Source organism: Calonectris borealis, chromosome 1 (assembly GCF_964195595.1).
Source record: "Calonectris borealis chromosome 1, bCalBor7.hap1.2, whole genome shotgun sequence".
NCBI lineage: Eukaryota > Metazoa > Chordata > Aves > Procellariiformes > Procellariidae > Calonectris > Calonectris borealis.
The window spans coordinates 13775972-13801764 of NC_134312.1; the positions used below are offsets into that span (position 1 = coordinate 13775972).

Consider the following 25793-nt stretch of genomic DNA (forward strand, 5'->3'; position numbering starts at 1 on the left):
CTTTGTAATCAGTCATCTTGCTAGCCCCTCAAAAATGGGCTTACTTTACCACATCATTTGTATCCTGCCAAATGCAGTAATGGAAAGAAGGGGTTAATTCTCATCTTCTACTTCTAACCATTAAAGTATCAAACGAATAGGAATTCCCACTACTGGCCTGACCTTGCACTACTCCAGTTTGATTATTAAAAAAAAAGATATTAAAGCTTATATTTACAGAGCCAATCACACGACTTCTATTTGCATTATGTAGATTTCTATTTATAAATAGAAAAAATTGCATCTTAAAAGTCTTTATAGTATCAGTAGTTTTATTCTATTTTTTATTTATGAAGCATGTCAATCTGTCAGCTTAAGATAGTACATTAACATAGTTAACTACCTGCGGGTCCGTGGAGGTTTTGGTGGAGGAGAATCCTGTTTCTCAGCATCTGAAGAACTGACAGCATTCTCTGTATTATTTTCATCCTGATTAAAAGAAAAAGTTTTCATTCATGGCTGTAAAGTAGATACACACAATACTGTAAGGTCCAAAGAATCGTAATGATACTTGAAAATAAGGTATGACAATATTACATATTTTTGGCTATCATATAGAGATCACTTTCAAAATTACATATGGATTAAATTCTACTCTAGATTCACAATATTATTTTATATTTTGTGTATCCAACTTCAAATTTTTCTGACTAAACATTTTTTTTTTCGCATGTAATTGTATAATCCACTAGAAAAAAATTCTCAGAAGTTAATCTTTCAGGTTAGTAGTGAGCAAGCTCCCTTATGCCCTCCAAATTATTCATATTGAAAGCATTTATTTTCCAGTCAGTCTAATTATTTTCACCTGTACAATCAGTCCACTGAAGATAAGACTAATCTACAGTGCAGTAAGAAAGTGAGAATTGCAGCTACTGTAAATTGACAAGTGGATAAGATTTAATGCATTGTTCTAAAACACTTTCAAATCATCTCCCATTCGTGTACGATGAAGTTTAAATTACTCAGCAAAGCATGAAGATTTTGATTTCATTTTAGGAGGACCATAAATAAGAAATATATTTTATATATGTATATATTTATAAATATATGTATCCGTACACATTTATATGCACATACATATAAGATATTGTTGTGGGTTAACCCCGGTAGGCAGCTAAGCACCACAAAGCCACTCATTCACTCACTTCTTCCCCCCACCCCCAGAGGGGGAAAAGGAAAGGCAAGAAAACTTGTGGGTCAATTTAAAATTGTTTAGTAAGAAAAGGAGAAGCAAGAGAAGAGAGAAAGAAAACAAACAAAGCAAGTGATGCAAAAGCAATCACTCACCATCCCCTACAGGTAGACCTAAGCCCAGCCAGTTCCTGAGCAAAAGAGGCTAACCTCACTAACCCCCCTTCTTTTCCCTCTTTATTGCTGAACATGATGTTATATGGTGTTACGGAATATCTCTTTGGTTACTTTGGGTCATCTGAACTGGTTGTGTTCCCTCCCAACCTCTTGCGCACGCCCCCAGTCTATTCACTGGGAAGGCAGACTACGAAATGGAGGCAGCACTGACACTGTGCAAACATTGTTCAGAAATAGCTGGAACCTAAGTGTGCCATCAGCATTGTTTTGGTCACAAATCCAAAACGCAGCACCCCAAGAGCAGCTGTGAAGAATATTAACTCCAACCCAGCCAGACTCAGTACAAATATGTATAAATGTATATGTATAAAAATAAAGATAGAACATGCAAGAGTCTAAAGCTGATATACTATTTCCATACACATGCCACAGCTAAAGATCCAACAAAACCAAGGAGGACCTTAGTGTTATCTTGTGTTTAATATGTATTTTACCTGAAGGCTTTTCTTGCAGTTTTCTTTTGAAAAGCAATTTTAAAAAAGAACCACAAACATCCCGAATCTGTGTAATGTATTTCAAAGCACAATACCAGGTTCATGCAACAGGGTCTACTATCTGCCAGCCTACCTGTTCAGACTGGGTGACAGAGACTGACCTTCTCTGGTCTTACAAAACAAAAGGGAATTCCCTGTTAATTTCTGCTTCAAATGTGATTGTTGCATTTGAATTTGATAAGCAATTTCAGTTTTGGAAGATAAATCATAACTAAGTTATCTCAACAGCTAGCTACCCTCATTTAAATTTAGATTCATTAGTTACATATTTTTAATTTCCATTATTAGTCTTAAAACTAATAATGGTTATCCTATCACTGTCTGCTAGTGTGAACAGTCTATTACCAAATTCCATCCTTCAGCTTTTCCTGTTCTTCACTAACCTCCCCCATTAACTAGCTGTCCAGTACAATATTCCAGAAGTACTCCAGCAGAAATACCCTACTGTTCCTGTATCAAAGGCTTGTGTTAGCCCTTTCAGACAAATTGCACAGGGAGTTCTTTGTCCTGCTGACCACTGGCTGTAACTATCAAGTTTTTTTCAGAGCGAGATTCAGATAAAAGCCGCTTATATTTGGATGACCACAACTGAAGCTCCCGTTGCAGCCAACCAAAGTTGGTTGGTTTTCATAGAATCATAGAATAGTTTGGGTTGGAAGGGACCTTTAAAGGTCATCTAGTCCAATGAGCAGGGACACCTTCAACCAGATCAGGTTGCTCAGAGCCCTGTCCAACCTGACCTGGAATGTTTCTAGGGATGGGGCATCTACCACCTCTCTCGGCAACCTGTGCCAGTGTTTCACCACCCTCATTGTAAAAAAAAGTCTTCCTTCTATCTAGTCTAAATCTACCCTCTTTTAGTTTAAAACCATTTCCCCTTGTCCTGTCGCAACAGGTCCTACTAAAAAGTTTGCCGCCATCTTTCTTACAAGCCCCCTTTCAGTACTGAAAGGCTGCAATAACGTCTCCCCAGAGCCTTCTCTTCTCCAGGCTGAACAACCCCAACTCCCGCAGCCTTTCCTCATAGGAGAGGCGTTCCACCCCCCCAATCATTTTTGTGGCCCTCCTCTGGACCCGCTCCAACAGGTCCATGTCTGTCTTGAGCTGAGGGCCCCAGAACTGGACGCAGGACTGCAGGTGGGGTCTCACCAGAGCAGAGCAGAGGGGCAGAATCACCTCCCTCGACCTGCTGGCCACGCTTCTTTTGATGCAGCCCAGGATATAGTTGGCCTTCTGGGTGGCAAGTGCACATTGCCAGCTCACGTCCAGCTTTTCATCCACCAGTCAGCGACCAGCCAGAAAGCTGGGGATGAAACTAACAGATCAATTGGCCCCACTAACTACACTTGGAGCTTAGACATGTAGGCAACATGTGAAGCCTCCTTTCCAAATCAAATTCTGCCCCTTTTTGTTTCCAGATCCGAGCCTTTACATTTTGCAATATTAAGGCACACTCTTGCTCAACTTGCCAAATAGCCCAGGTTTGTTTTTGTATTTATGTCACAATACAATGTTCCTTTAAGTCTCTGTTACTTCTATTAATAATGATTTTTGATTTTCCTGGGGTAATGCATAAAAAACTAATAGCCATATTAGGTCAACTGATCATGTTGTACCTTACTGAACTAGGATTATTATCCATTGGTTGGCTCTCAAAGTGAAGTGTACTGTGAACTAGGTTTTAATACATTTAAAGTACTGGGGTTTGCATCATTCTAGCTTCTTAATAAACAACATTGGTTGCAAGTCAAACACCTTCGAGATTTACTGCATCAGCACTACCTTAACAATCATTCTCAGCAAAAGTACTGTCATCAAGACATAGTGTCCAAAAAGTCACTGTCCAAAAAAGTAGAATGACAAAAATGGCTAATGAGATACTAAAAAAAAAGTATGAATGCTATGCTGGATTCGTAAACTGAATGCAGGACCTCGTTATCTTATCTAGGAACAAATCCTTTTAAGTCCTTTGTCAGTTGTCCATGACTTACTGAAAAACATTAAGGGCTCAAAGAACTTTTAAAATCTAGCTGCAAACTACGGCAGACATGCTAATTAAAAAAAAAACCCAACATTTTTTTTTCTAGTCATTGATGGAATGAAACATTACCATGGGACATGGACGTCCAACCCCTCTACCAGCTTCCTCTCAAATACGCAGAAAAGCAATTTCCAGCTTTTTGACATCAAGTAATGGGTGACTGTACAGACCGTTTTGCCCTTAAGGTACATGAAAATGAATTTTATTGCCCTCATTCAGGCAGAGTACCATTCTGAAAATTGGTGCCAAAGATGCTGAGACTCACAGTATCCAACAGCAGCAATTCAGTTTCCTGCTCAATGGTTGTGTCATACTCTTCCCTGCTTCCCTGAGTTGTGCAAAGTAAACTCTGAATCTCTCCCATATGTAGTCATTAATATGGACAGCACTAAACGCATCGATATTGTACTAAAAAGTGCTCCCTTCATCATAAGTACTAGCCACTAGAGTTAGAAACTAATGCAACCGCACCGTGAGAACAGAGCGGGCTGTTCGCCTTGTTTCAGCACCACAGCACATCCAAGTTTCATACTAGAAAGAGTGAGACTCCCCTTACCACCAACTTCTCCATCCTACAACAGATCAGAAAAGTATTCCAGTTCAGTTCCACCAGCACAGAAGTTCTGAGGAACAGATTTCTTATTTATGCATTCAGTTTTCTAAAAGGTACTGGCAAGAGAAAGGGTGTGCCTGTTGGCTGTGGTAGACTAACTTGTCCAGAAAACAAACCAGCAGCTGCATGCCTGTCCTTCTATGTTTGTAAAGTGAAGTGTTTGTGAACAGAATGTTTCCTGAGATATGCGGAAGAAAAAGCCTATTAAAGAAGCTAACACATGTCAAAGTTTTTTTAAACTCTATGTACACAGTAAGAAGCTGTTTTAGTTGAGACAGGCAGAAGTAGCTGAAGAGGCACTGCCATTTTTGCTATTAGTAATAAAACGTATGGATATATCTTGCAAAAATGTGTACAAACTCAAATGTCTGAGGCACATAGACAACCACAGAGAGTTTACAAAAACAATTACTCAAAAAAAAAAAAAAACCCAACAAAAAACACACACACAAAATGGTACTTTTAAATTCAACCCCAGAAAAGAAGTCAGTGGTTACCCCAACTTCATACACTGAGAAGGCTTTAGGCAGATATGTGTTCAAAAGCTTTCACTTCTGCATCAGGTTAAAATCAGGATCAGTTCAATCTGTTCTAGTCACATTAAATCAGGAGCAAGAATGTTACAGGAATTATTATCACCAAAAAAGAGGTACTTCACTGCTTTCCTTAATTAGCTCAACAGACTGATGTTTCTGTGAAGGCTTCGTTTACTTTTAAACAACTCATTCCCCAGTAAGTTAAAGATTCTCACTTCAAAGGTTGAAGATGATAAAAGTTTAAGGCAGTAACCAAATGCACTAACCCATACAGGAAAGAAAGCAGTGCTCATATCAACTTTATGCTGCTGCAGCATTTTTAAGTAATCGTGCTCAGTTACTACTGGATCTCTTCTTGTTTTTAACGGAAGAAATACTGCTTGCTGAACTCTCAGAGCAAGTCTGTTACTCGTTCTCAGTTCTGTGTCACAAGAGATAGTGAACAACCAGTATTTTGAGCACCCTTGAGTGATACCAACTCACAGATTTCCCCTTCTGTCATATATCAAAATAAGTGAACTGGGAAACCAGCATGGAGCAGAACAGAGGAAGCTCAACTGTAAAAGTGAATATAGGGTATCTCACTGGGATGACCGCATCCGTTGAGAACAGCAGATGGCAGTATTAAGAAAAAGTCTTCCAGCCTTCCTAATCACAGCTTATTGGCATTGGTCAAAACTCTCTTGCTTCTCTAGACAGATGTTGCATCCTTGGGCAGAATACGATTTTAAAAAGTATCAGCTTAGAAAAACCAGGACAACATATGTAATTCACAAGGGTAATTATATAGAAATTTAAAAAAAAAAATGGATTCACAAATGTGCAATTCAGTCAATTAAATAAGTGTCCAGTGCAGCGCCCTGCTTTCTTACAGAAGATACCTATCCTATTGCAGCAGGCGTCTCACTATAAGAAAACAGAAGCGTTAACAATACGTGGGTAAACAAAAGAGTATGAGCTTTCCCCAACCTTTGCCTCTGTATGCATTGATTGCTAAACAAGTGTTCAAGTGTTCCAATGTCCTCGTTGATTTGAGGGAGCAGCTACTCAGATCAAGCAAAAGCGCACATAGTTAGGAATTTCTAGATATTCTGTTAAATTTTTTATATGTATATATATGTGTATGTGTATATCTATCTATGAAAGACTACATTAACAAATGAAAAGACCATAAAGTCAAATACTTAGAAGTGCAGATTACATCTAGTCTACAATAATACAGAGTAACTCATGTTCCTGTGGTAATGCAGAGGAACAAGAAATTCTCATGGCAGATGCAGTGTCTGAATTCAACTTGCTACGGTGACCTAAATTGTGCTATCATCTCCCAAGGGTGGGTCTTTTCCCCACCTACTTCCTCCAATGGCTGAATCACTAAACAGAGCTGTCACTAACTTTGAGCAAATACAGGATTACAGTTTTAGACTGAGATTTCACAGGCATTGCCTACAATTCAAAACCTTTTGCCCAAGAATTGCAATGCATAATTTTCTTTTGGAACTCACAGTGGAAACATTTAATGTCATTCAGAAGCTTTCTGTACTGGTAAAGTACTAGCAAATTTATTGCAAAGAGTCTTCCAGAAGTAATCTCATGGTTTCCCTTAAAAGGAATTGAGGCATTCCTTTTGCCCTTATCATAAAGCAGCATGAGAACCACAGAGCATCAGTAGATAAAAAGAGAAATACTTCAGACTGAAATGATACACTCAAATGATTCAGATTAAATAAAACTTTCCAAGCATAGGCAACAAGATAAATGCCTCTGCAGACATACATGATTTTTTAGAATGCTACAATGGCCAAAAATCTCTTCCCAAGCTGCAAAACAGCAAAGAGAATTTGAACAGCAAGGTCTTTTCACTTAGAGTTTCCAAACCACTAACGTTTTGAATATCAACATTCTTCTTATAGCAGCTGATTCCTCCACAGCTTCTAAAAGTGCAATCAACTGCAGCGATAGAATTCTGTCACTTTTACAGGAAGAAATGCAAGAGATACTTGAGAGTACTAGCAATGCCATATTTTGGAGAAAGTGTTTATTAATACAAGCTTCTATTAGTGGATAAGGGTAAAATAAAGACTTGCAGTACTGTAACATGTTTGTTACCATCAAGAGACAGAATTCAATACGAAATATTTTTAAAGAGAGAGTAAACTTTTCGTTGTTTGTCTTTTAATCAACTTTCCTTTTTCTACGTACAGAACATCCAACTTGACAGAATTCCATCTGATTTGGACTTTCCAGGACAACCATGGTTCACTTCAGATCATGGAGATGCCTCTCAAGTAACTCACAAAATATTCTACTGATACAAATCTGACGGATAACTTACCAGATGATCAAGACTAATCAGCTCACATATGTTTGAAAGCTTCCAAACACAAAACCAAGTGTATTATTTTCACAGCAGTACTAACAAAACCAATGATGGCGAGAAGCACACAATTAATGACCCTTCACATGTACATGATTCCACAGTTCCTGTAGCACCTGCAGGCAGAGTGAGATCTGGGAAGGAACCTTAGAGTATTAACTTTATTAAATATAATGTATTTGAAAGCTTTCTGCATCACAGTTTGTTTCCTTTTAAAAAACAAACAAACACTCTGGGATGTATCTTAGTTAAAAAGCTAACTAGAACATTTCTGGGGAAAACCAGATGTTATATACAACCGATGGTACACAATACCCTGGGAGGAAAAAAGGGAGCTTTTTCAGAATAGCAAAAACACTGTCTGAAGTGAGCCTCAAAGCTTTGAGAATCAGGTTAAAGCTACAGGTATGTGAGGTAGAAGACTACCTTATAAAACCAAAACAGAAGCTAAGTCTACACCAGTTAAAACCCTGAAGGCAAATTTCCTAACTAACAAATGAATAGTAGCAAATCTGTTCTTAAGCAGCAAATTTTTAGATACAGGAACTCTTTACCTCTGAGACTTTTTTCCTCAACCCTCCTGCAGAAATGTTCAAGCTACAATATGAAGAAGCATCATTTCCTAACGCAAAAAAGGCTGTACCTAGTCAGACTGAAAGATTCATTTTGCCCTGTTTCCAGCAGTGACCAAAAAGAAACTCACAGGGAAGAGTAAGGACAGAGCAGGCATGCAGGGATCCTTCCCTAGGATGTTCTCCAACAGTTTGCAACTCTGGAATTTCATAGGTCAGAGGTTGGGCAAATTCATGGAAGAAGATTCCAAGGTGATGAGATATTCACCTCAAAGCTACAGGCTTTCAGCTGCAAGGAGCTCTGCAGTTTCATGCTGCATGAAGAACTGTCTCCTTTTATATTAAGTCTGCCAGGTCTCATTGATACCCTTTAGAAAAGGTTAATAGAAATCAGCTTTTCACTGTTACTTAGCCTCTGTCATATGTAACTTCAGCCATTTCTTTTCCAGCTCAATCTGGTTGTTCTTTAGATGGAGCCTTCTGACACTTTTGATCCTTCTCCAAATTTTTAGTGCTTGAATTCTGTAATACGCTTTTGAGATAAGCGGACCAGACCTGCAGACAGTATTCAAGTTGCAAGGCATCCACACAATGACATTAATTTCTCTGCTCTATTAGTTTCCAAGTAATTGCTAAAACTCCATTTCCTTTACAAGTTATTGATTATAACCAAGATCATATCCAAGCAAAACTCAAAACTCACATTCCATCACTACATATTCAGAGTTGGGATATCTCCCTGTCTCACCCCAATGCACATTACCTATCCATAATCTATTTGCTCTTGTTTTATTACTCAGTAACTCAAATCTCATAACATGTGCTACAGACAGCACTTGCCTTTGTTACAGACATAGTATCAGCATACTGTGACACCTCCTTATTCAGATGTTCTGGAATACGTGTAAATAATAAGAGACATTTTTGATTCTACGTAAGAGTGCAGACACAGGTAAGATCAAAGTCAAATAACCAGAAGATACAGTAGACTGATCTGCTTATTATTTTATGACCAAAACTCAAGTAATTAGAAATCACTTCTGTACAAATCTAATAAATCTGCACATTCCAAACCCTATCATGCTCGTTCCTCAGAAATAAAATGAAAATTCATAGACCAGCTAGGCTGAATATCAAACCTATAACAAATTAAAACAGTCTGCCCAATCCGTATTGCATTTAGTCCGTCAGGTTTCTTGTCATGACTAAAGACCTCAGAACTATTGCATGAACTGATATAAATTCTTAGGAGTTAACAGAAGGGTATATGCCTTTTTTCCAAGAATGAAACACATTTTAGACTTCATAGAAAGCACAGTATAGAACAGTTAAACCCCTAAAATTAAAGGGATGCTTATTAATAAAGGCAGATTTAAAATTGCTTCCAGATACTTCAAAGGGTCCTGAAGATACTACTAATACTCCCTCTAGAGAGCTATAGAGCCTACACCAATTAGGTACTGAGTGGACAGATAAAATTACTGAATAAACAAAACACAGTCCAAGGATAAAGGGTGGTGCGCAGTTCTGGGCTGGGGGGAAGAGAAAGAGTATATTGATCCAAAAAACCATTTTTCACATAGTGCCCAGTAGTAGCCAAGAAAACATACCTGAACACAAAAATAGGAAAAAAAACTAGAACTTAAAATTTAAAGCGGAAGGAGAGAAAGACAGAAAGACCTTCAAATACCATGATTACCAATGAAGAATATTATTTTTCCAAGTTTTTTTTTTTCCCCTTTGTTAAAAGGGTAGAGTATGAAGCTTCCTGACAAAGGTATTTTTAGGTTATTTTTCTTTCCCCCAATCTGTTCCAGTGCAAACAGTACTTCAACACAATACGAGAACTTAGTAAGATCATTTATTGCGAGTCCTGCTCAACTACATCAAGTCTGTGTTAGGCCAAAACCAAGATAGTACACAACAGCATGTAATATGCAAGTCTCAGTTGAACAGTCAGATCAATGCTTATCTACTGGTTTAAAATTGGGCCCAACACCACATTGGGGGGAAGGAAGAAAAGAAAACTTCAGTGAAGTTTTTCCCTTTCAAGAGTTTAACCTAAACATAGATCAGATATAATTCATCTATATGCACGTACACATATGTGTATTTATTTACTTTTTTATATATGTATATGTGGGCTGGAGTTTTATTTTTAACTTGCTCTTTATCATACTGTTTAACAAGTCATTTGCAGAAGGTCAGGCTTAGCCAAATTTCATTTACTGCCAATGTATCAGTATTGGGGTAAGTAATGCCAAACAAAGCAACAGATAAGCTGTCAACTACTACCACCTCACCAAGGTAAGGGCACATTTCGCAATTTAAATATTGAGTTGGAGTCCTGCATTTCATCCATACTAGAATTCTTTCTATTGCACTTGGTATACGTAGTAAATATTCCTCTAATTATCTGACCCAACTTTTACAACCAAATCCTCAGTGTAAGTTGAGTACAGGCTAGCTATCCCTACTCAGCAAAAACCACTTGTAGTCCAAACAAGTTCTGTACATACCTGAACACCATTGAACTCTTAACTTTAAAAACTAGACTTTACAGGAAAACCTTGATCAGAAGCTAACAGGTACAACTGATTGAAACTTATATGGGAAAGACACATACCACTCCATCTGCAATCTTCCAGTCTGCACAACTTTCGTATTTTTGCAGTTGCTTTTCAAACAGTTGTGCTATGGCTCGATGGACAAGTTCATACTGCTCCTATAGTAGGTTACCAGATAAAAATTAGTGCATGAGACCTTTACAAAGAATGATGGTATATTATCACATGATAAAGATTTATTTTAAAACAAACTATACCTTTGTCTGCACTGCAGAATGCCTTTGTGTCCTCATTTCCTGTATTAAATTAAATACATTGAACTCTTCAGGTATTTTCTGAAACATAGAAGGAAGTCAATTACACTGATATAACTGTTTGTCAGAACAGCAATACAAAAGCTGTTAGACATCCAAAAGTATGTTTAACTTTTGTAGGTAAAGCCAATCTGTTATCTTTTTTCAAAAAGCAATTCCTCTCCAGAACAGGTTTTAAACATTTGATTTAGACCAGATGAGAGCATTTCAAGTATTCTGAAAATAAGACATCCAACAAAAGCATTAATATGACACTGCAACATTAATGATGCTTCACAACCCAAAAACCCCAGAATGAAGTTATCCCTGTATATTTGAAATATCAGGCTTTAGGAGCTGCAAGATTAAACAGAGACATTGAAAAAGTTGAATTCAAAATCACTTTACATTAAAATATATTGAAAAAAAATTTTAGATTTTTACAGTGACTTTAAGATAAAAACTTGCTGTCAAAGGAGAGTAAGTTCATACTAAAGCATGAATGCAGTGAAACTAAACATCCAACCTCTCAAAAGAGTTCTGGAATGTCTTAAACATTTCACTATTTTGGAACAGTTGGGAGCTCAATCAATCACTGTTATGACATGACGGAATGCCACAAAATTTCTTCTTTTAAGATTCCTTACCCCAGCTTTAAGCAAATTCCATGTATAATCTATGGCACAGATGGCTCCTGTTCTTCCACACCCTGCGCTATGAACATAAACAGTTAGGTGTGTTAGAAATTATTTTAATTGATTAAAAACACACTATAAGCTTTATATTTCCAGAGTCCATGTGAAAAAAAAAAAAAATATCAAAATCCCTCAACTATCATTTTTAGCTCACTCAATCTGACACTATAGTGTCTTAAAAATAAAAAAATTAGCAGTGCAAAATGCAAAATGGAGCATTGAAGTTTTTAATGCAAGTTTTCCATAGTGAATTGGAACTGCAATCATGAAAGATGCTTCAATGCTGACATTTTTATTGCCTCTTTCATCACACTATTCCTAGTTAGCACTGCTTCAACGGTAGGGAATTTGTCCAAAGTTTAATGATAGATATGTTAAATGGCAGAACATTTAAAGACTTTGCACATTTTTCTTAGTATCATATCTGAATTTTCGGCTTTTTATCTAAAAACCTTAAATCTGAAAGTTATAAAAAATTACAGTGAACTATCACATTTATTCTTCCTAATAGTATAAATTTCTCAATTTTACACATAAAGAGTTATAATACATGCATATTTATTACATTATAATTATACTGTTGTAAAGAACCAATCTTCACAATTGTATTGACATTCAAGAGAAACAGGACAAAGTGAAATGGATTTCAGTGCTAAGTAAGTTTTTTATGGTTTTAGACCTCAATTACTTAGAGTGACAAGTTAAAAAACAATGCAGTTAAAGACAGTAGATTTCTATACACTTTAAGAGAATAATCAAGCTCTAAAGATGAGCTTAACAACAATTTAACATTTCCTGGCTTATGAATCTGAATTCAGTTTTTCTGACATATAATACATTAACTTTTGTTGCTTTAAAAAGTATGAAATATCATAGGCAAGAACTTTAAAAAGAAATTGCCAGAAACTCTCAATTCACCAAAACATTTTCATGGCAGTTTAGTTTCAACAGTCTTTCTATTAGCCAAATTTCAGGTCAAAGATTAAACTACCACTCAGAAGCAAAGACCTACCAACCAGAAACTACAGCCTGCTGATTAGAGATCTTTTTTGTAATATTAGAAGACAGACAGGAGAGTTCTTAAGTAGTGATGCACCTGCTACGTAGTCTCTCCTATTGAGAATGAAGCCTTCACTCCAACACTGAAATCTGATTTGCAATGATCTTCAAAGTCTATTTTGTCCTAATTTAAACGTCTTAAGAACCACAAAACAGTTTCCCTTTCAAAGAAAATCCTTTTCTGATTGATATTCTGTCTTAAACTGTAATAGAAGCAAAATTTCACTGTAGCATGAGTTTTAAGACAACGAAGACTGTATGATTTTGAGCCAAGTTTTAACATGAGAAAATATTCCTTTTTAGAAAACTAAAATAAATAAATAAATTCTGATTTAGAATCAAACTTGTGCATCTCATCCCAAAAGTCTAGACTTCAAAAAAATTAAAATGTATCTAAACTTAAAAAATAAATATATTTGATACCTGCAGTGTATGCAAATTGGTACATCTTCATGTTCCTGGTATTCTCTCATCAAGCTGATCATGTCCAGAATAGAATCAAAAGATGAAGGGACATCATGGTCAGGCCAGTTAACATAATGAAATTGATAGACACTACGAGTCTCCTAAGGGAGAGAGAGGGAGAAAGGTGTTAATGATAACACGTATTTGATTAATTTGTATGAAGTAATTAGTTCTATGAACCTTCACTTTTTGCATGATTAAGCGTGGACAAGCAAAGCCATTTACTGTATTAAAAAAAACCTACAGCTTATACCGCTTAGAAAAACAAAACGGAAATTCTGAAGTAGTATTTTGAGTGCTGCTAATACATAGGAGAAAGCACTATGGGACAGTTCACAGAAGCCCCTCTCTATAATATACGGGTTAAAGGACCCACAACATTGCACTGTGTTAAAAGATTCTCTGTCCTTACAGTCTTAAACTTTGAAAGGGAGAAAGAAAGGGAAAGACCACCATGAAAGCTTCTTTTCCAATCATACTCCAGTAACTTACACTGGAAAAAAAGCGGGGGGAGTGTTGTTGTTTTGTCACATTACAAAATAAAGTGTGTGCGTGCATGTGCGCGCGCATGCATGCAGAAGGAAATTAAGAAAATGAGAGAAATAATTCAGGCCATATCTAAATATGGATTACACTTGCAGCAACAGTAGGTACACTTTTATTCCAGTTAGCTCATGTTACAATAGTACTAAAAACGAGGTAAGAAGCAGGCTTTAGAACAGCCTAGTTACTCAGCTACCCGAATCCCTGAAAGGCCAAATCCTCTTTCTCATCATTATCCAAACCATCCGCAGTATAGCTAGTTCTATTGCACCTTTCCATGCTGTTGTCACACCTCTGGATTCTAGAATACCCTCAAAGTAATGTACCAGAGAGGCATATGAATTTTTTGATCAACATTACAGGTTACAAGTTTCAAGACTTATGCTACCTTCTGTTTAGTTATTTGAGAAGCAACTTAGTGGGCCTCTTGAGCATGGAAATTTATATATTCCAATTGAACCAACTATTTTTGATGCTTTACTTTTGCCAGAAGCACTGTAGCTAGTAAAAACAGGAGAAAATCCAGCCTAAGAAAAAAAACTTTAAAAATCCAACTGATTAATTAAAACCAATGTCATCAGTAAGGAGAAGGAAAAGTTATAGCTGCCTATTAAGGTCCACCAAGAACTTTCACTTCATTACATTTAAAAAGACAAAACCAGTGATTTTCCACATTAGCAGAACTGTCAGAAGAAAAAAAAAAATCTGAATTTATGCTTTTTATATGGAAATTAAAAATTAAAAGGAACCTTCATAGTCCTTTTTTTACTGCCGCTTTTTGAGAAAGAACCTGGTGTTTTAGCTTAAAATAATCTTCAAGTTTCAGTCAAACTGGTTTTCCTCCTAGAAACTAGAATAACTTTGTATATTTATATGAATTTTAAATTCTTTTGCATAGTATTTTGTATGATACTCCATTGAAAATTTTACAGAAGTGAAAAAAACTTTTCATTATTCTGGAAAACCAGAAAGTGAACTTAAAAGGATATTACTTTATACCACAAATACATATTTTCCTCCCCAATTCAAGGCTACACTTAGAATTCTTCAAAGTAAGATGAAAAGCCTGTAATTCATTACCAAAATGTGCACTTACACAAATCCTGAAACAAATTTGCTAAGTAAGTCTGAAGAAAAATCATTCTATCTGCTGCGTAGGTTGAATATCAACATATCTTGTAATCCTTTCAGTTGCATTACTCCTTAAAGGAACGTAAACTTTGGGCTCTTTGCTAAGATTAAAAGCATAGCGCAAACTGTAGCTTTTTCTTACTATTTAGTTTTTGTGTAGTACACAGGCATCCTATAAAAAATAACTGGAACAGAACTCAGGGAAGTCAAGTACCTAAATATGATTTGCATGTATACTATATGCAAGCAAAATGTAAATCAGCCACAGTTTCTGAAGTAACCAGTCCTCATGATATTCAGTTATTAGAAGTAATGTAGGTTCTGCTTTGGGGTTTTTGATATCTTTTCAGTTCTGTTTTTAAGTGCACCATTTCAAAAAATGTTGCAACCTCCACAGTTACCATGCAGTTCATTTCCGCTATCTAAAAAGTTTCATAGCATGGTCAGGTATGAGCATTGAGGACACACTAATAGCAACGAACTGATTAAATTCATGCATCCCACTGCAAGCACCTAGCAAGCTACTGCAGACAAAAATTACCCCCCTCATGATTAAACAGTTTTCATAACTGTTGTGATAATGGAACAAAGCACTGCTAAAGAAAACATAACCATAAGTGAGACTAACCTGTAATAAATAATTTCTTAATACAGGATGCCAATTAAAATGACAGGTATTCTGTAAAATAGACTGTCAACCTTCATGTTTTTGCAGGACAGCTCTACACTTATTTTTATTTACTGACAGTTGCTTTTCAGAAAAATAAAGTCACCTCAAATCTGACACTTAAGCATAAGTTTCCAAGAAAGACTTAAATCATTCATTCTTAACACTTATATGAGAATGCAAGTGCTTTTATTTCACTGAAAATAGGACACAATTAACATAACGTACTCAGTTTATGAAATAGGTCTCATGTTTTACAATAGTTTGTGTCACAAGTTTTCACTAAGATGAATAAACTCAATTTCTTCCATAAAGAGACTAATTGTAACCATTTACAGTTGCCAACTTAACAAATAGTGTAAATGAATTGGTTTACCAGAATACTTGTCTGGTAAGCCAATTCTACATCTTAAACACTAGGATATCAAATCTTCAAGGATTCCAAAGTCTTCAGCTCACTTTTAAAAGTACATTTTTATCTTGACCCTTGAATATATTACATACAATTCCCCCATGCAGAAGTTCTCCAAGCAAAAAGACAAAGCAACTCAATTTAATCAAGAACATTTCATATTTTTCATATTTATTTCAATTCCAAGAAGAGTAACTTTTTACAAGCTAGAGTGAGAAACTTGGGGGGGGTGGGCGCGGAATCACTAAGCTGTTGTCATTCTTGCTTTATTTTTATTTGGCAATACAAGTATATGAACGGGCATCAGAAATATCTTTTAACATCGTAAAACCCTCTTGACAATAAATGAAAGTATAGGGCAAATTGTAGCAAGTACACATACTTGACCCAAAAAGAAGCCAACTAGAGGAAACAGGATTTTTTGACAAGTTTGATTCAGTTTGTCATCATATTTTCAGTTGGAGTAAACAGTGAAATTCTCCTAGAGTGACAGAAGCTTTCTAGTTGTTAACACATGCTATTGAAGACCATCACACACCTTTGGCTAACCAAGAACATACATAAAAGACAAGTAAAGAGTTTCACTACTCTTATTATATACTAAGCTTTTAACATCACTTCTAAACTAGTTGATTTACATACATACAGAGTCAGCAACTAAAAAAGTGAAGATATTTTCATGAGTTTCCTCCATTGTATTATTTTAGAGACCTTTGAGCAACCATTAAAGTTGAAACCAGAAGTGACTGTATACTTACATTTTGAAATTCAAGTAATAATGTTCTAATGAAGTAATCTGTTCTTGCTTGCTCAGCTTCCTAAACATGAGAAAATAGTAATGAATTGGAGAAAAAGATCAATATGCAGCATACGGGATATAACTAAAAACCCAAACTTTAAACTCAGGAGTCTTTTTTTGAATTTACTGGTTTTGTATCTACAATTTCGCTAAAAGATGGGCAATCAAAACATTGATTTTAAAACAGCAGCAACTTAGCTTGCTACACAAGACATCTGTGGAAGATGTTACTTTTACTTAAAATGTGAGTTTCAAAACAGTGAGTGTCTAGCCTGCTCTTGAAACCATCAATAAGCCTTGTAAAAGTACTTCAAAGTACTACTTTTGCTTTATTTCTCCATACATTTATTTAATTTACAGATTGCCTCCCACAGCCACCCTTCCACAATGCTTCTGCTGTATAAAGTTCAGCCTTTTATCATTTTATCCTGTGACATCTCCTTTCATTTTTTCCCCACCTATTATTTTCAATTAAGGGTGCATCTGAATGGATCATTGTAATTATCTTGCTTGAGGCCAAAAAGCATAGCTTCTACGCTCCCAGAATTTTCAAATCTGCCTTTGGAACATCAAGGTAGACACCAAACAATATTCCTGTACTTAAAATATCAGTAATATCACAATTTAAAGATGCCTTTAAAAGTTCAGCATTACAGCTTTCCTCAGTGAATTTAGGAGCTTTAATGTGTTCCAATACACCATTGTACCCAAAGGTAATACATTCTCAGCTGTAACTGAGAAGTCAATTACAATGTACACACAATCCCTTTTCACAAATACTTGCCAGGTATGTGACCATCACCCACTATGTACAGGACAGAAAAATGAAAAACCCACAAAAACCCAAACCCACAAGCCAATTTTTAAATCGATTTACGGTAGGAAAAGGCTACTCAGAATATTTATAGACTAAAATTTGTAAGTATATGCTTTCCTGACAAGATGAACTTCGAGTGTACCTAATTCTTAGCAGACTATTTCAAAGTAAGATTAAGAATAGCTTGATAAACTGGCAGGCTAGCTCTTTCTGAACACCTTAAAGCTAGAAAACAGCAGCAATTCCCATCCAAACACATGAAAATTTGAGTTAAGGAGAAGAAAAAAAAACAGTTTTGAGATCAATTTCGAATGGATCAATTCCACTGGTTTAGAATAAGTGAACAGCTAAAGCCAGTCATGAACTTCAGTGTAAAAAGTTCACAGTAAGATCATTTATACTGACAACGGTTATACTCAACACCTCAATGCCAGGTTTCATTCATATCCAAATAGTAACTAGTAGAAAATAATAAAACCTGATTAAACTAGCAGGTGGTAAGTTGCTAAGCTAGTATCCATCATATTTGAGAAGTCATGGCAGTTCGGTGAAGTTCCTGCTGACTGGAAAAGGGGAAACATAACCCCCATTTTTAAAAAGGGAAAAAAAGGAAGACCCGGGGAACTACAGGCCAGTCAGTCTCACCTCTGTGCCTGGGAAGATCATGGAACAGATCCTCCTGGAAGCTACGCTAAGGCACATGGAGAACAGGGAGGTGATTCGAGACAGCAAGCATGGCTTCACCAAAGGCAACTCCTGCCTGACCAACCTAGTGGCTTTCTATGATGGAGTGGACATGGGAAGGACATCAGTGGACATGGGAAGGGCTACCGATGTCGCCTATCTGGACCTCTGCAAGGCCTTTGGCATGGTCCCCCACAACATCCTTCTCTCTAAACTGGAGAGATATGGATTTGATAGGTGGACTGTCCAGTGGGTGAGGAACTGGTTGGATGGATGCACCCAGAGGGTAGTGGTCAACAGCTCAATGTGCAGATGGAGGTCAGTGACGAGTGGTGTCCCTCAGGGGTCCATATTGGAACTGGTACTGTTTAATACCTTCATCAGTGACATGGACCGTGGGGCTGAGTGCACCCTCAGCAAGTTTGCAGATGACACCAAGCTGAGTGGTGCGGTTGACATGCCTGAGGGATGGGATGCCATCCAGAGGGACCTGGACAAGCTTGAGAAATGGACCCGTGTAAACCTCATGAGGTTCAACAAGGCCAAGTGGAAGGCCCTACACCTGGGTCAGGGCAACCCCTGGTATCAATACAGACTGGGGGATGAAGGGATTGAGAGCAGCCCTGCCGAGAAGGACTTGGGGGCACCATGGACAAAAAGCTGGACATGAGCCGGGAATGTGCGCTCGCAGCCCAGATGCATCCTGGGATGCATGAAAAGAAGCGTGGCTAGCAGATCAAGGGAGGTGATTGTGCCCCTCTACTCTGCTCGGGTGAGACCCCACCTGCAGTACTGCGTCCAGCTCTGGAGCCCTCAGCACAAGACAGACATGGACCTGTTGGAGCGGGTCCAGAGGAGGGCCACAAAAATGATCAGGGGGGTGGAACACCTCTCCTATGAGGAAAGGCTGAGAGGGTTGGGGTTATTCAGCCTGGAGAAGAGAAGGCTTCGGGGAGACCTTATTGCAGCCTTTCAATACTTAAAGAGGGCTTATAAGAAAGATAGGAACAAACTTTTTAGCAGGGCCTGTTGCGACAGGACAAGGGGGAATGGTTTTAAACTCAAAGAGGGTAGATTTAGACTAGATGTAAGGAAGAAATTTTTTATGATGAGGGTGGTGAAACACTGGCACAGGTTGCCCAGAGAGGTGGTAGATGCCCCATCCCTAGAAACATTCCAGGTCAGGTTGGACAGGGCTCTGAGCAACCTGATCTGGTTGAAGATGTCCTTGTGCAAGGCAGGGGGGTTGGACTAGATGGCCTTTATACGTCACTTCCAACCCAAACTATTCTATGATTCTATTCTATGATTCTATGATTCTAAGATTAAAAAAAAAGACATGAGAAAGTGATTTCTTTGAACAACACAATGATATGAATGTCAGAAAGAGTAAGTGACAAAAAACAAACCCCAAACCAAAAACATTTGTCAAATTCATCATTCACTGCATTATAAAGATATTGATAATCCCGGGGCAACACCCAATTAAGGAAGTCCTGCTAGTCCATCGCTAGAAGCTGACAACAAGTACAAGGAGAAGGATCATCCTATATGCGGCTTATCTTCTATTCTCTTCCCTTAAGTAATTAGGCTGTCATTGAACACAATGTGATAGCTGGATGGCCCTTGGCATCATCTAGAAGTGAAGGCTACACGATCACGACTCCAAAACCTAGAAACTGGACAACAGGCCACAAATGTGTTTAAAGCAGGAAGGAATAAAGATACATGAATAGGTGTGTACAAAGGCCACCAGATACTATCCCATACCTAAGGAATAGTGATCATATTGATTTTGGTGGCTATGCTCCCATACGCCGTATCCTCACCCATACCCTGAAAACCTCACAATTAATGAAGTGAATTTCTGCTATGTAAGTGATCCCCTTTTGTGAAATGGTAATTGCACCATGGCTTCTTTTACTATCCAGCTTCCTGTATTGAGGAAAGATGACTGCAAAAACCCACTGGGGTATACTCTTGTGTGATGCTGAGATGACAGGTGCCAAAAGGATGATAACTTTCAATTCCCTACTGTGCTTGATATAGGAGATATCTACAGTCCCTCTTCCTGCCTATTAATCTGCCAGAAATCCTACCATTTATGAGCAAGTATCAAAACTGGAAATGGCTTTAGTAGTTATGCTCAGAGATCAGAGCTCCTGGTAACACTGACACAAATGCAATGGAAATGTTCAGGTTTCTTCCATCTTTCTGGAATCATAGCTTACTTGACAGTTAGCCCCCGGGAATTCTCCTGGAAAAGATTCAGACCTTGTGGTGATCTGCTACTCGTTTTTGTTTTGATTTTAAAAGCAACAATAGAAGCAAAGGAAGTATTTTCAAATAAACCTGTATCCGTTACCAACAGAAACTTTAAAAAATTAGGAGTTTAGTTTCCATTTTCTTTATTTATGCTAATTAATTTTATGTAACTTAAAGAAAATAACGTATTCCAGTGTTACTTCCATTTCTCATGCATATCCAGAATGCACAAGTCATAACAGAGAGAAACAAATGCATGAATATTATTTGATTTCTTGAATATGGTACAGACATTCAAAACTACATCATCTGAAGTGAAAGAACTGATACATAAAAAGATACAAGATCAAGGCACACAGGTTCCCTACTTTAAAAAAAACAAAAAAGAAAAAAATCATGGATGATTCAAAAAAACCACACAGCTTAGATACACACATTATTTTCCACTGCGTTCCTTTGAGAGTCTTTGTGTAACATTTGGTACCGAACAATTAAAAAAGCATTTGTTTGGTAATACAAACTGTTCGTTGAACAGTTATTTTAAGTTACAAAAGCATTTAATCCTTCAAAATTAATTTATAAAGCTTTATACTTACACAAGAAACACGAAATGGTCCAAAAGTTACAGCTGCTTCTCCATACAGAGGCCAGTAACGTTCACATTTTTTCTGTTAAGCAAAGAATCCTAATTTAATTCATGTGTAGTACTGAAAGATGATGATTAACAGAAGCAGAGCAGACAAAATTATAATATCGAATGCCTTATTCTCTCTCTTATTCGGTGTTTTGCTTTAACATCTGCCTACTGGTGCCTTGCTGGACTTCTTTTAAGATAGTAAAATATCTTTTCTTTCGGATACCAAAAGAAAAACAAAAGCTAAAACCCAGATGACCAATAAATACAGCCTTGTAAATTAGGATGTGAACTTCATGACCGCCTACATATGCACAAGCATGCATCATACAAAAGGAAGCAAGGAGAGCTAATTTAGTTTTTGTGAAAGTTTGGAGTTCACAATTCTGGACCACATTTTTTTTTCCTTCTCAGGTCATAAGAATATAGCAGAGAGATTTAAAAGATACATTGTTTTTGCAGCCTGTATCAATTGACAGGAAATTCTGAAGGACTCAGGATTTTGATAGTTGGCCTACATCCCACAAAGATCAATAGTGACATGACCAGAAACAGACCATTGGTACAGTCCTGTATACAAATATGTATATTTCACTGAGATGACTCCTAAATAATAATCCAACCCTATAAACAGAGCAAAGAAAAGCAGTTGCATTCACTATTTTCCATGCATACAAATATAAGAATAGACATTCTCATTCCTTCTGGCAGATTTTTTTTACAGTCATGGATTTGGCATATGAAGCTTCACTGGTATTGGCATATTGCCCTGCACGGGTAATGTTTATTTAGTTTTGGATTTAGTATACATACCCTTCCCATTTCAAATTCTCGACAGGCCATTACAATTATCTGAAAAAGAAAAAAAGATGCTTGAAGTTAGCTGGTTTTAGATCAAGTAAATTCACCAACACTTTACTGCTTGCTTCTATCTTGGCAGATACCTCTAGTCCTTAATTGGTTACTACTGAAGAAACTAATTAATACTATTTTCCTACCTGCAGATACATGCTCTTTTAATTCTAAAATAGTACCCAAGTTTTATCCTGCACAAAATAATCTACAACACTAATACAACATTTTAAGGCTACTTAATTTGAATTCACTGTAATCCTGTTAAAATACCTTATTTATTTATTTACTCAGTCTGACTATAAAGTCTAAACTTAATCATAAAAATATAGAACCATTTGCTGACTGGAAAAAACACAGCTATATTTGCTTAAAATGACACAGACTGCTTAAAATAGGTGCAAAAACCTATTTAAAAAACAAGAATGCACCAACAGATAAGCTGTTAAAATAAGTAACCATGATTTAAGTGTCTGATAAAACAAAAAAGTAATTTCAGAAATAATTTGTTGAACATACCCAATTTTATCAGTACTTAAAAGTTAACTCCTGACAATAGCTGTTTAAACAGATGTAGTATATATAAACCAATAAGTAACCCAAAATTAGCATAAATAGAAAGGTAGGCTTTTATTTTTTTGTTTCACATGCTGCTTCTGCATCTGATTTTGTCAGTCTACATTAAGTCAGAGTTGTAAGGTCTCCTACAAGACAAATGTAACCAAGCACCAACCTATTCATAAACATGCATGATTTCATGTTTATTCCATAAAATTATTACTTTGAATTTAACATTATTAAATTGAATAAATAATATTGATGATATATAGAATTCTATTTAAACTACAAAAACAAGATTTGAGAAGTAAATGGACTAAATCACTGTCAACGTTTTTAAGAATAGCCAGCTCAGGCAAAAGACACACAATCACTGTGCCATGAAATAAGATAATACCCAGTTTTGGTTTTTAAGTAGATACTTACAGCCACATTGTATTCCCATATCATCCTCCAGAAGTCTATTACTGTATTTGCTAATGGTCCCTGGGTAGCAACATATGCTTTTGGCCCATGTACTCCCTAGGATTGCACAAACGAACCATTAATGTTTATAAAGAAAATTTATCTGCACTGAATAAAAAAGGCTTCAGGTTATAATCATGTAAAATTAGAATATCTTTTTTTTTTTTGATTCAACAGGAAGGGTGAATATGAAATAGGAGTCCCATTTACATTAGTGGGAATTTTGCTGGTGATTTCAAGGGGGCCCAAGATTATAAAAGCTACTGTGCAGCCAGAGACTGTAACAGAACATATTAAGTTTCTGTATGTTCAGATTCTGAGGATTCCCTGTAAGTCTGCATTTTCTTTATTACTCAAACATTTAATGATGAAAATTTGAAAGTCTTTCTGCCAGAAAGCATCCCCTTGAACAAATTCAAGTTCCCCCCTCCCAGTAATACCACGTTTCAAAAATCCAAAATTTTAAAATTTCTTTTTATATAAAGCTTGAAGACATTTACATTCAGCTTTTCAAGCTAAACATTCAAGAAGTGAGATTTATAGGAACACCTGTTTCTGCATAAGCATTATTATCTAGAAGCAGTATCAGAATAACGCTACAAAGAAAACCCAAGATATTCACACTTTGAAACAAAAGTGTAATAGGTTTTTAGCCAAATTCTGGCTTCTCTATAAGGCTGTTAGACATAATTCCATTGCCACACTTGGGTCATGTGTACCAAGAAGTGCATATTAACATACACAATTTGTCAAATGCCTCATTTATTATCCCTAAAAACAGCCCCTCTTAAAATCTGGTATTTTTAACAGTATCAAGTGTTAAAAAAAATTTGTAACTGAATTTCCCTACAGTATGAAGTTCCAATTTGGTTGCCTGCGACTTTAAAATGAAGTATTTTATATTATACTTACACTTAAAGCAATATTAAAACTTTTAAAAAATTGCTTTATAAATGGCATCATGTTTGCAAATTTATTCAAGCCATACTAAAAGAAAATCTTCCCTCACAGTTTTAAATTCTTATCTCAGACTATCATATTAAAACTGCACTGATATGAAATAATAGCTTAAAAAAAATTTAAGAACTTTTACGACAGTAATACATACCTTAATGAAGTTTGCATTGATGTAGTCAGAATCTTGTGGGGGAGTTTTTAAGGTCAGTTTAACCCGACTATGATCAACTAAAAGAAGAATTTTTTTTTTTTTTTAAACAATAATTACAACACATGTAAACCAATATATAACAGTAAACATAATATATATAGTACATATAATATGTATAGAAGAAATTAAGCATTAAAGAATGTTTCCCAAAGATAAGTCACACAAGCAAGTCAGTCAATTTAATTTATGGGTAAATCAACTCAGGTAGGGATAAGCAGAGTAGCTCCTACTTGCTGCGTGCTTCTGATGCTCAAGTTTACAGAGTACCACCTACTGGAATTCCAAGAGTGATTCATTACTAAGAGGCAAAATTCAATTGATCAGAAGTAATCAAAATTGTAGTTACGCAAGATTAACACAGATCATGATGGTCAGAATTAAAGGCACGCTACTGTGTCCATTTACAGAAAGCAGAAAGAATAAAACACCAGTGCATAGTTAAAGCAGCCAGCAGGTCTTAAAGTCTCGGCCAAGGAGGAGTCCGTCAAGTATTACAACATGAAACATGTACTGGGGTTTATTGCTCAGGCACAGACTCACCTCTATCCCCCAAATACTGGGCTAAGGACTTTGCTGGGGCACTTCTAAACTAGAAGCAGCAGATTCCTTCATTTTGGGGGTTTTGACATTTTAAGTTTCTGCCTCTATCATTACTGACTGTCTCGGAGAAAGTTGCTTATAAAAACAGCAGATCTTTGGAGACCAAAATCCTCAGCAGTCTTAAAAATAGCCTTTTTACTTGTTGACAGATAAACTAGACATCTTGGAATTCTTTCTGGCATTGAAAAAAAATTAAAATGCACCTTTAATACAAAAACAACTTGAAGATTATTACTAAGAAGGTGGTTGGCAGGTTCGCCAGTCCTTCCAGCACTTCTTGATACCAACAATTCCTACCTAGCACGTAAAAATCATTCAAACTATCTCTACAGTAAAGGCTGTTTTAGTTAATTTAGTATTATAATGAATTGGAAATCCAGATTTAAAAAAAAAAAATATATTCAAACTGGGGAACAGAAGTATCTGCAGAAACAGCATCTGATCGAGCAATTTCTGTTACTTTCTGCTCCCAGGGTCAACTCCTCAACCGCAGTTGCTAAAACTTTTATTAGAGCTAAATTCAAGAAAAAACATAAAAAACAAGTCTATTTAAAAAGAGGAAATATGGTTGGTTGGGCTTTTTTTTGTTGAAACATCAGTGGTAATAAAACAGGGAACCATACCCACAAGAAGTACATGCTAAGATTTATTTCTATACAGAAAGCTCTTCCAAAAAGCTTCCAAGATACTTGCTTCCAAGATGGTGAAATTTTCTGCCAGAGTCCTGATAACATGCAAAAAGTGTTTGTGTTACCATGTAATGCTTCCTAAAAAAGCGCAAGTGTAGATTACAAGACATTTAGATCACAGATCTAAAGACAACGTACTCTCACGTAAAGGCCTAGAGAAACCCTTAAAACATATTATACTGTATTACACTCTCATACATAAAATGTAAAAGCAAGAACACTTTATAAGCATGCAATGGTGTCACAGACTTAATACTAAAAACTACTTTTAAATGGTGGATCAGGCTAATTAAAGTGGTAGGCTAATGAGGGCTCCTATCTTCCCAGCACAGTAGATCCAAAATTCTAGAGCAGTTTCCAAATGTCAACATTTCCAGCCTGCCTGTATCT

The 25793-nt window shown here is 36.5% G+C and overlaps 1 protein-coding gene across 4 annotated transcripts in view; it reads right to left on the reverse strand.

The window, feature by feature from the left end:
* The window catches only part of PTPN12 (protein tyrosine phosphatase non-receptor type 12), an 82959-nt gene that overhangs the window by 22467 nt on the left and 34699 nt on the right, over positions 1 to 25793 (reverse strand). For all 4 annotated transcript variants that reach the window (XR_012672811.1, XR_012672810.1, XM_075144601.1 and 1 more), the window contains 10 exons: positions 24055 to 24131; positions 22908 to 23003; positions 21885 to 21923; positions 21034 to 21105; positions 16631 to 16690; positions 13078 to 13220; positions 11548 to 11614; positions 10865 to 10942; positions 10667 to 10765; positions 383 to 468 (listed from right to left, as the gene is read on the reverse strand). Coding sequence is in view for 2 of the 4 variants with exons in the window: in XM_075144601.1 (XP_075000702.1) it covers positions 383 to 468; positions 10667 to 10765; positions 10865 to 10942; positions 11548 to 11614; positions 13078 to 13220; positions 16631 to 16690; positions 21034 to 21105; positions 21885 to 21923; positions 22908 to 23003; positions 24055 to 24131 (817 nt within the window). In the remaining 2 variants the exon portion in view is untranslated. The remainder of the gene's footprint in view (positions 1 to 382; positions 469 to 10666; positions 10766 to 10864; positions 10943 to 11547; positions 11615 to 13077; positions 13221 to 16630; positions 16691 to 21033; positions 21106 to 21884; positions 21924 to 22907; positions 23004 to 24054; positions 24132 to 25793) is intronic.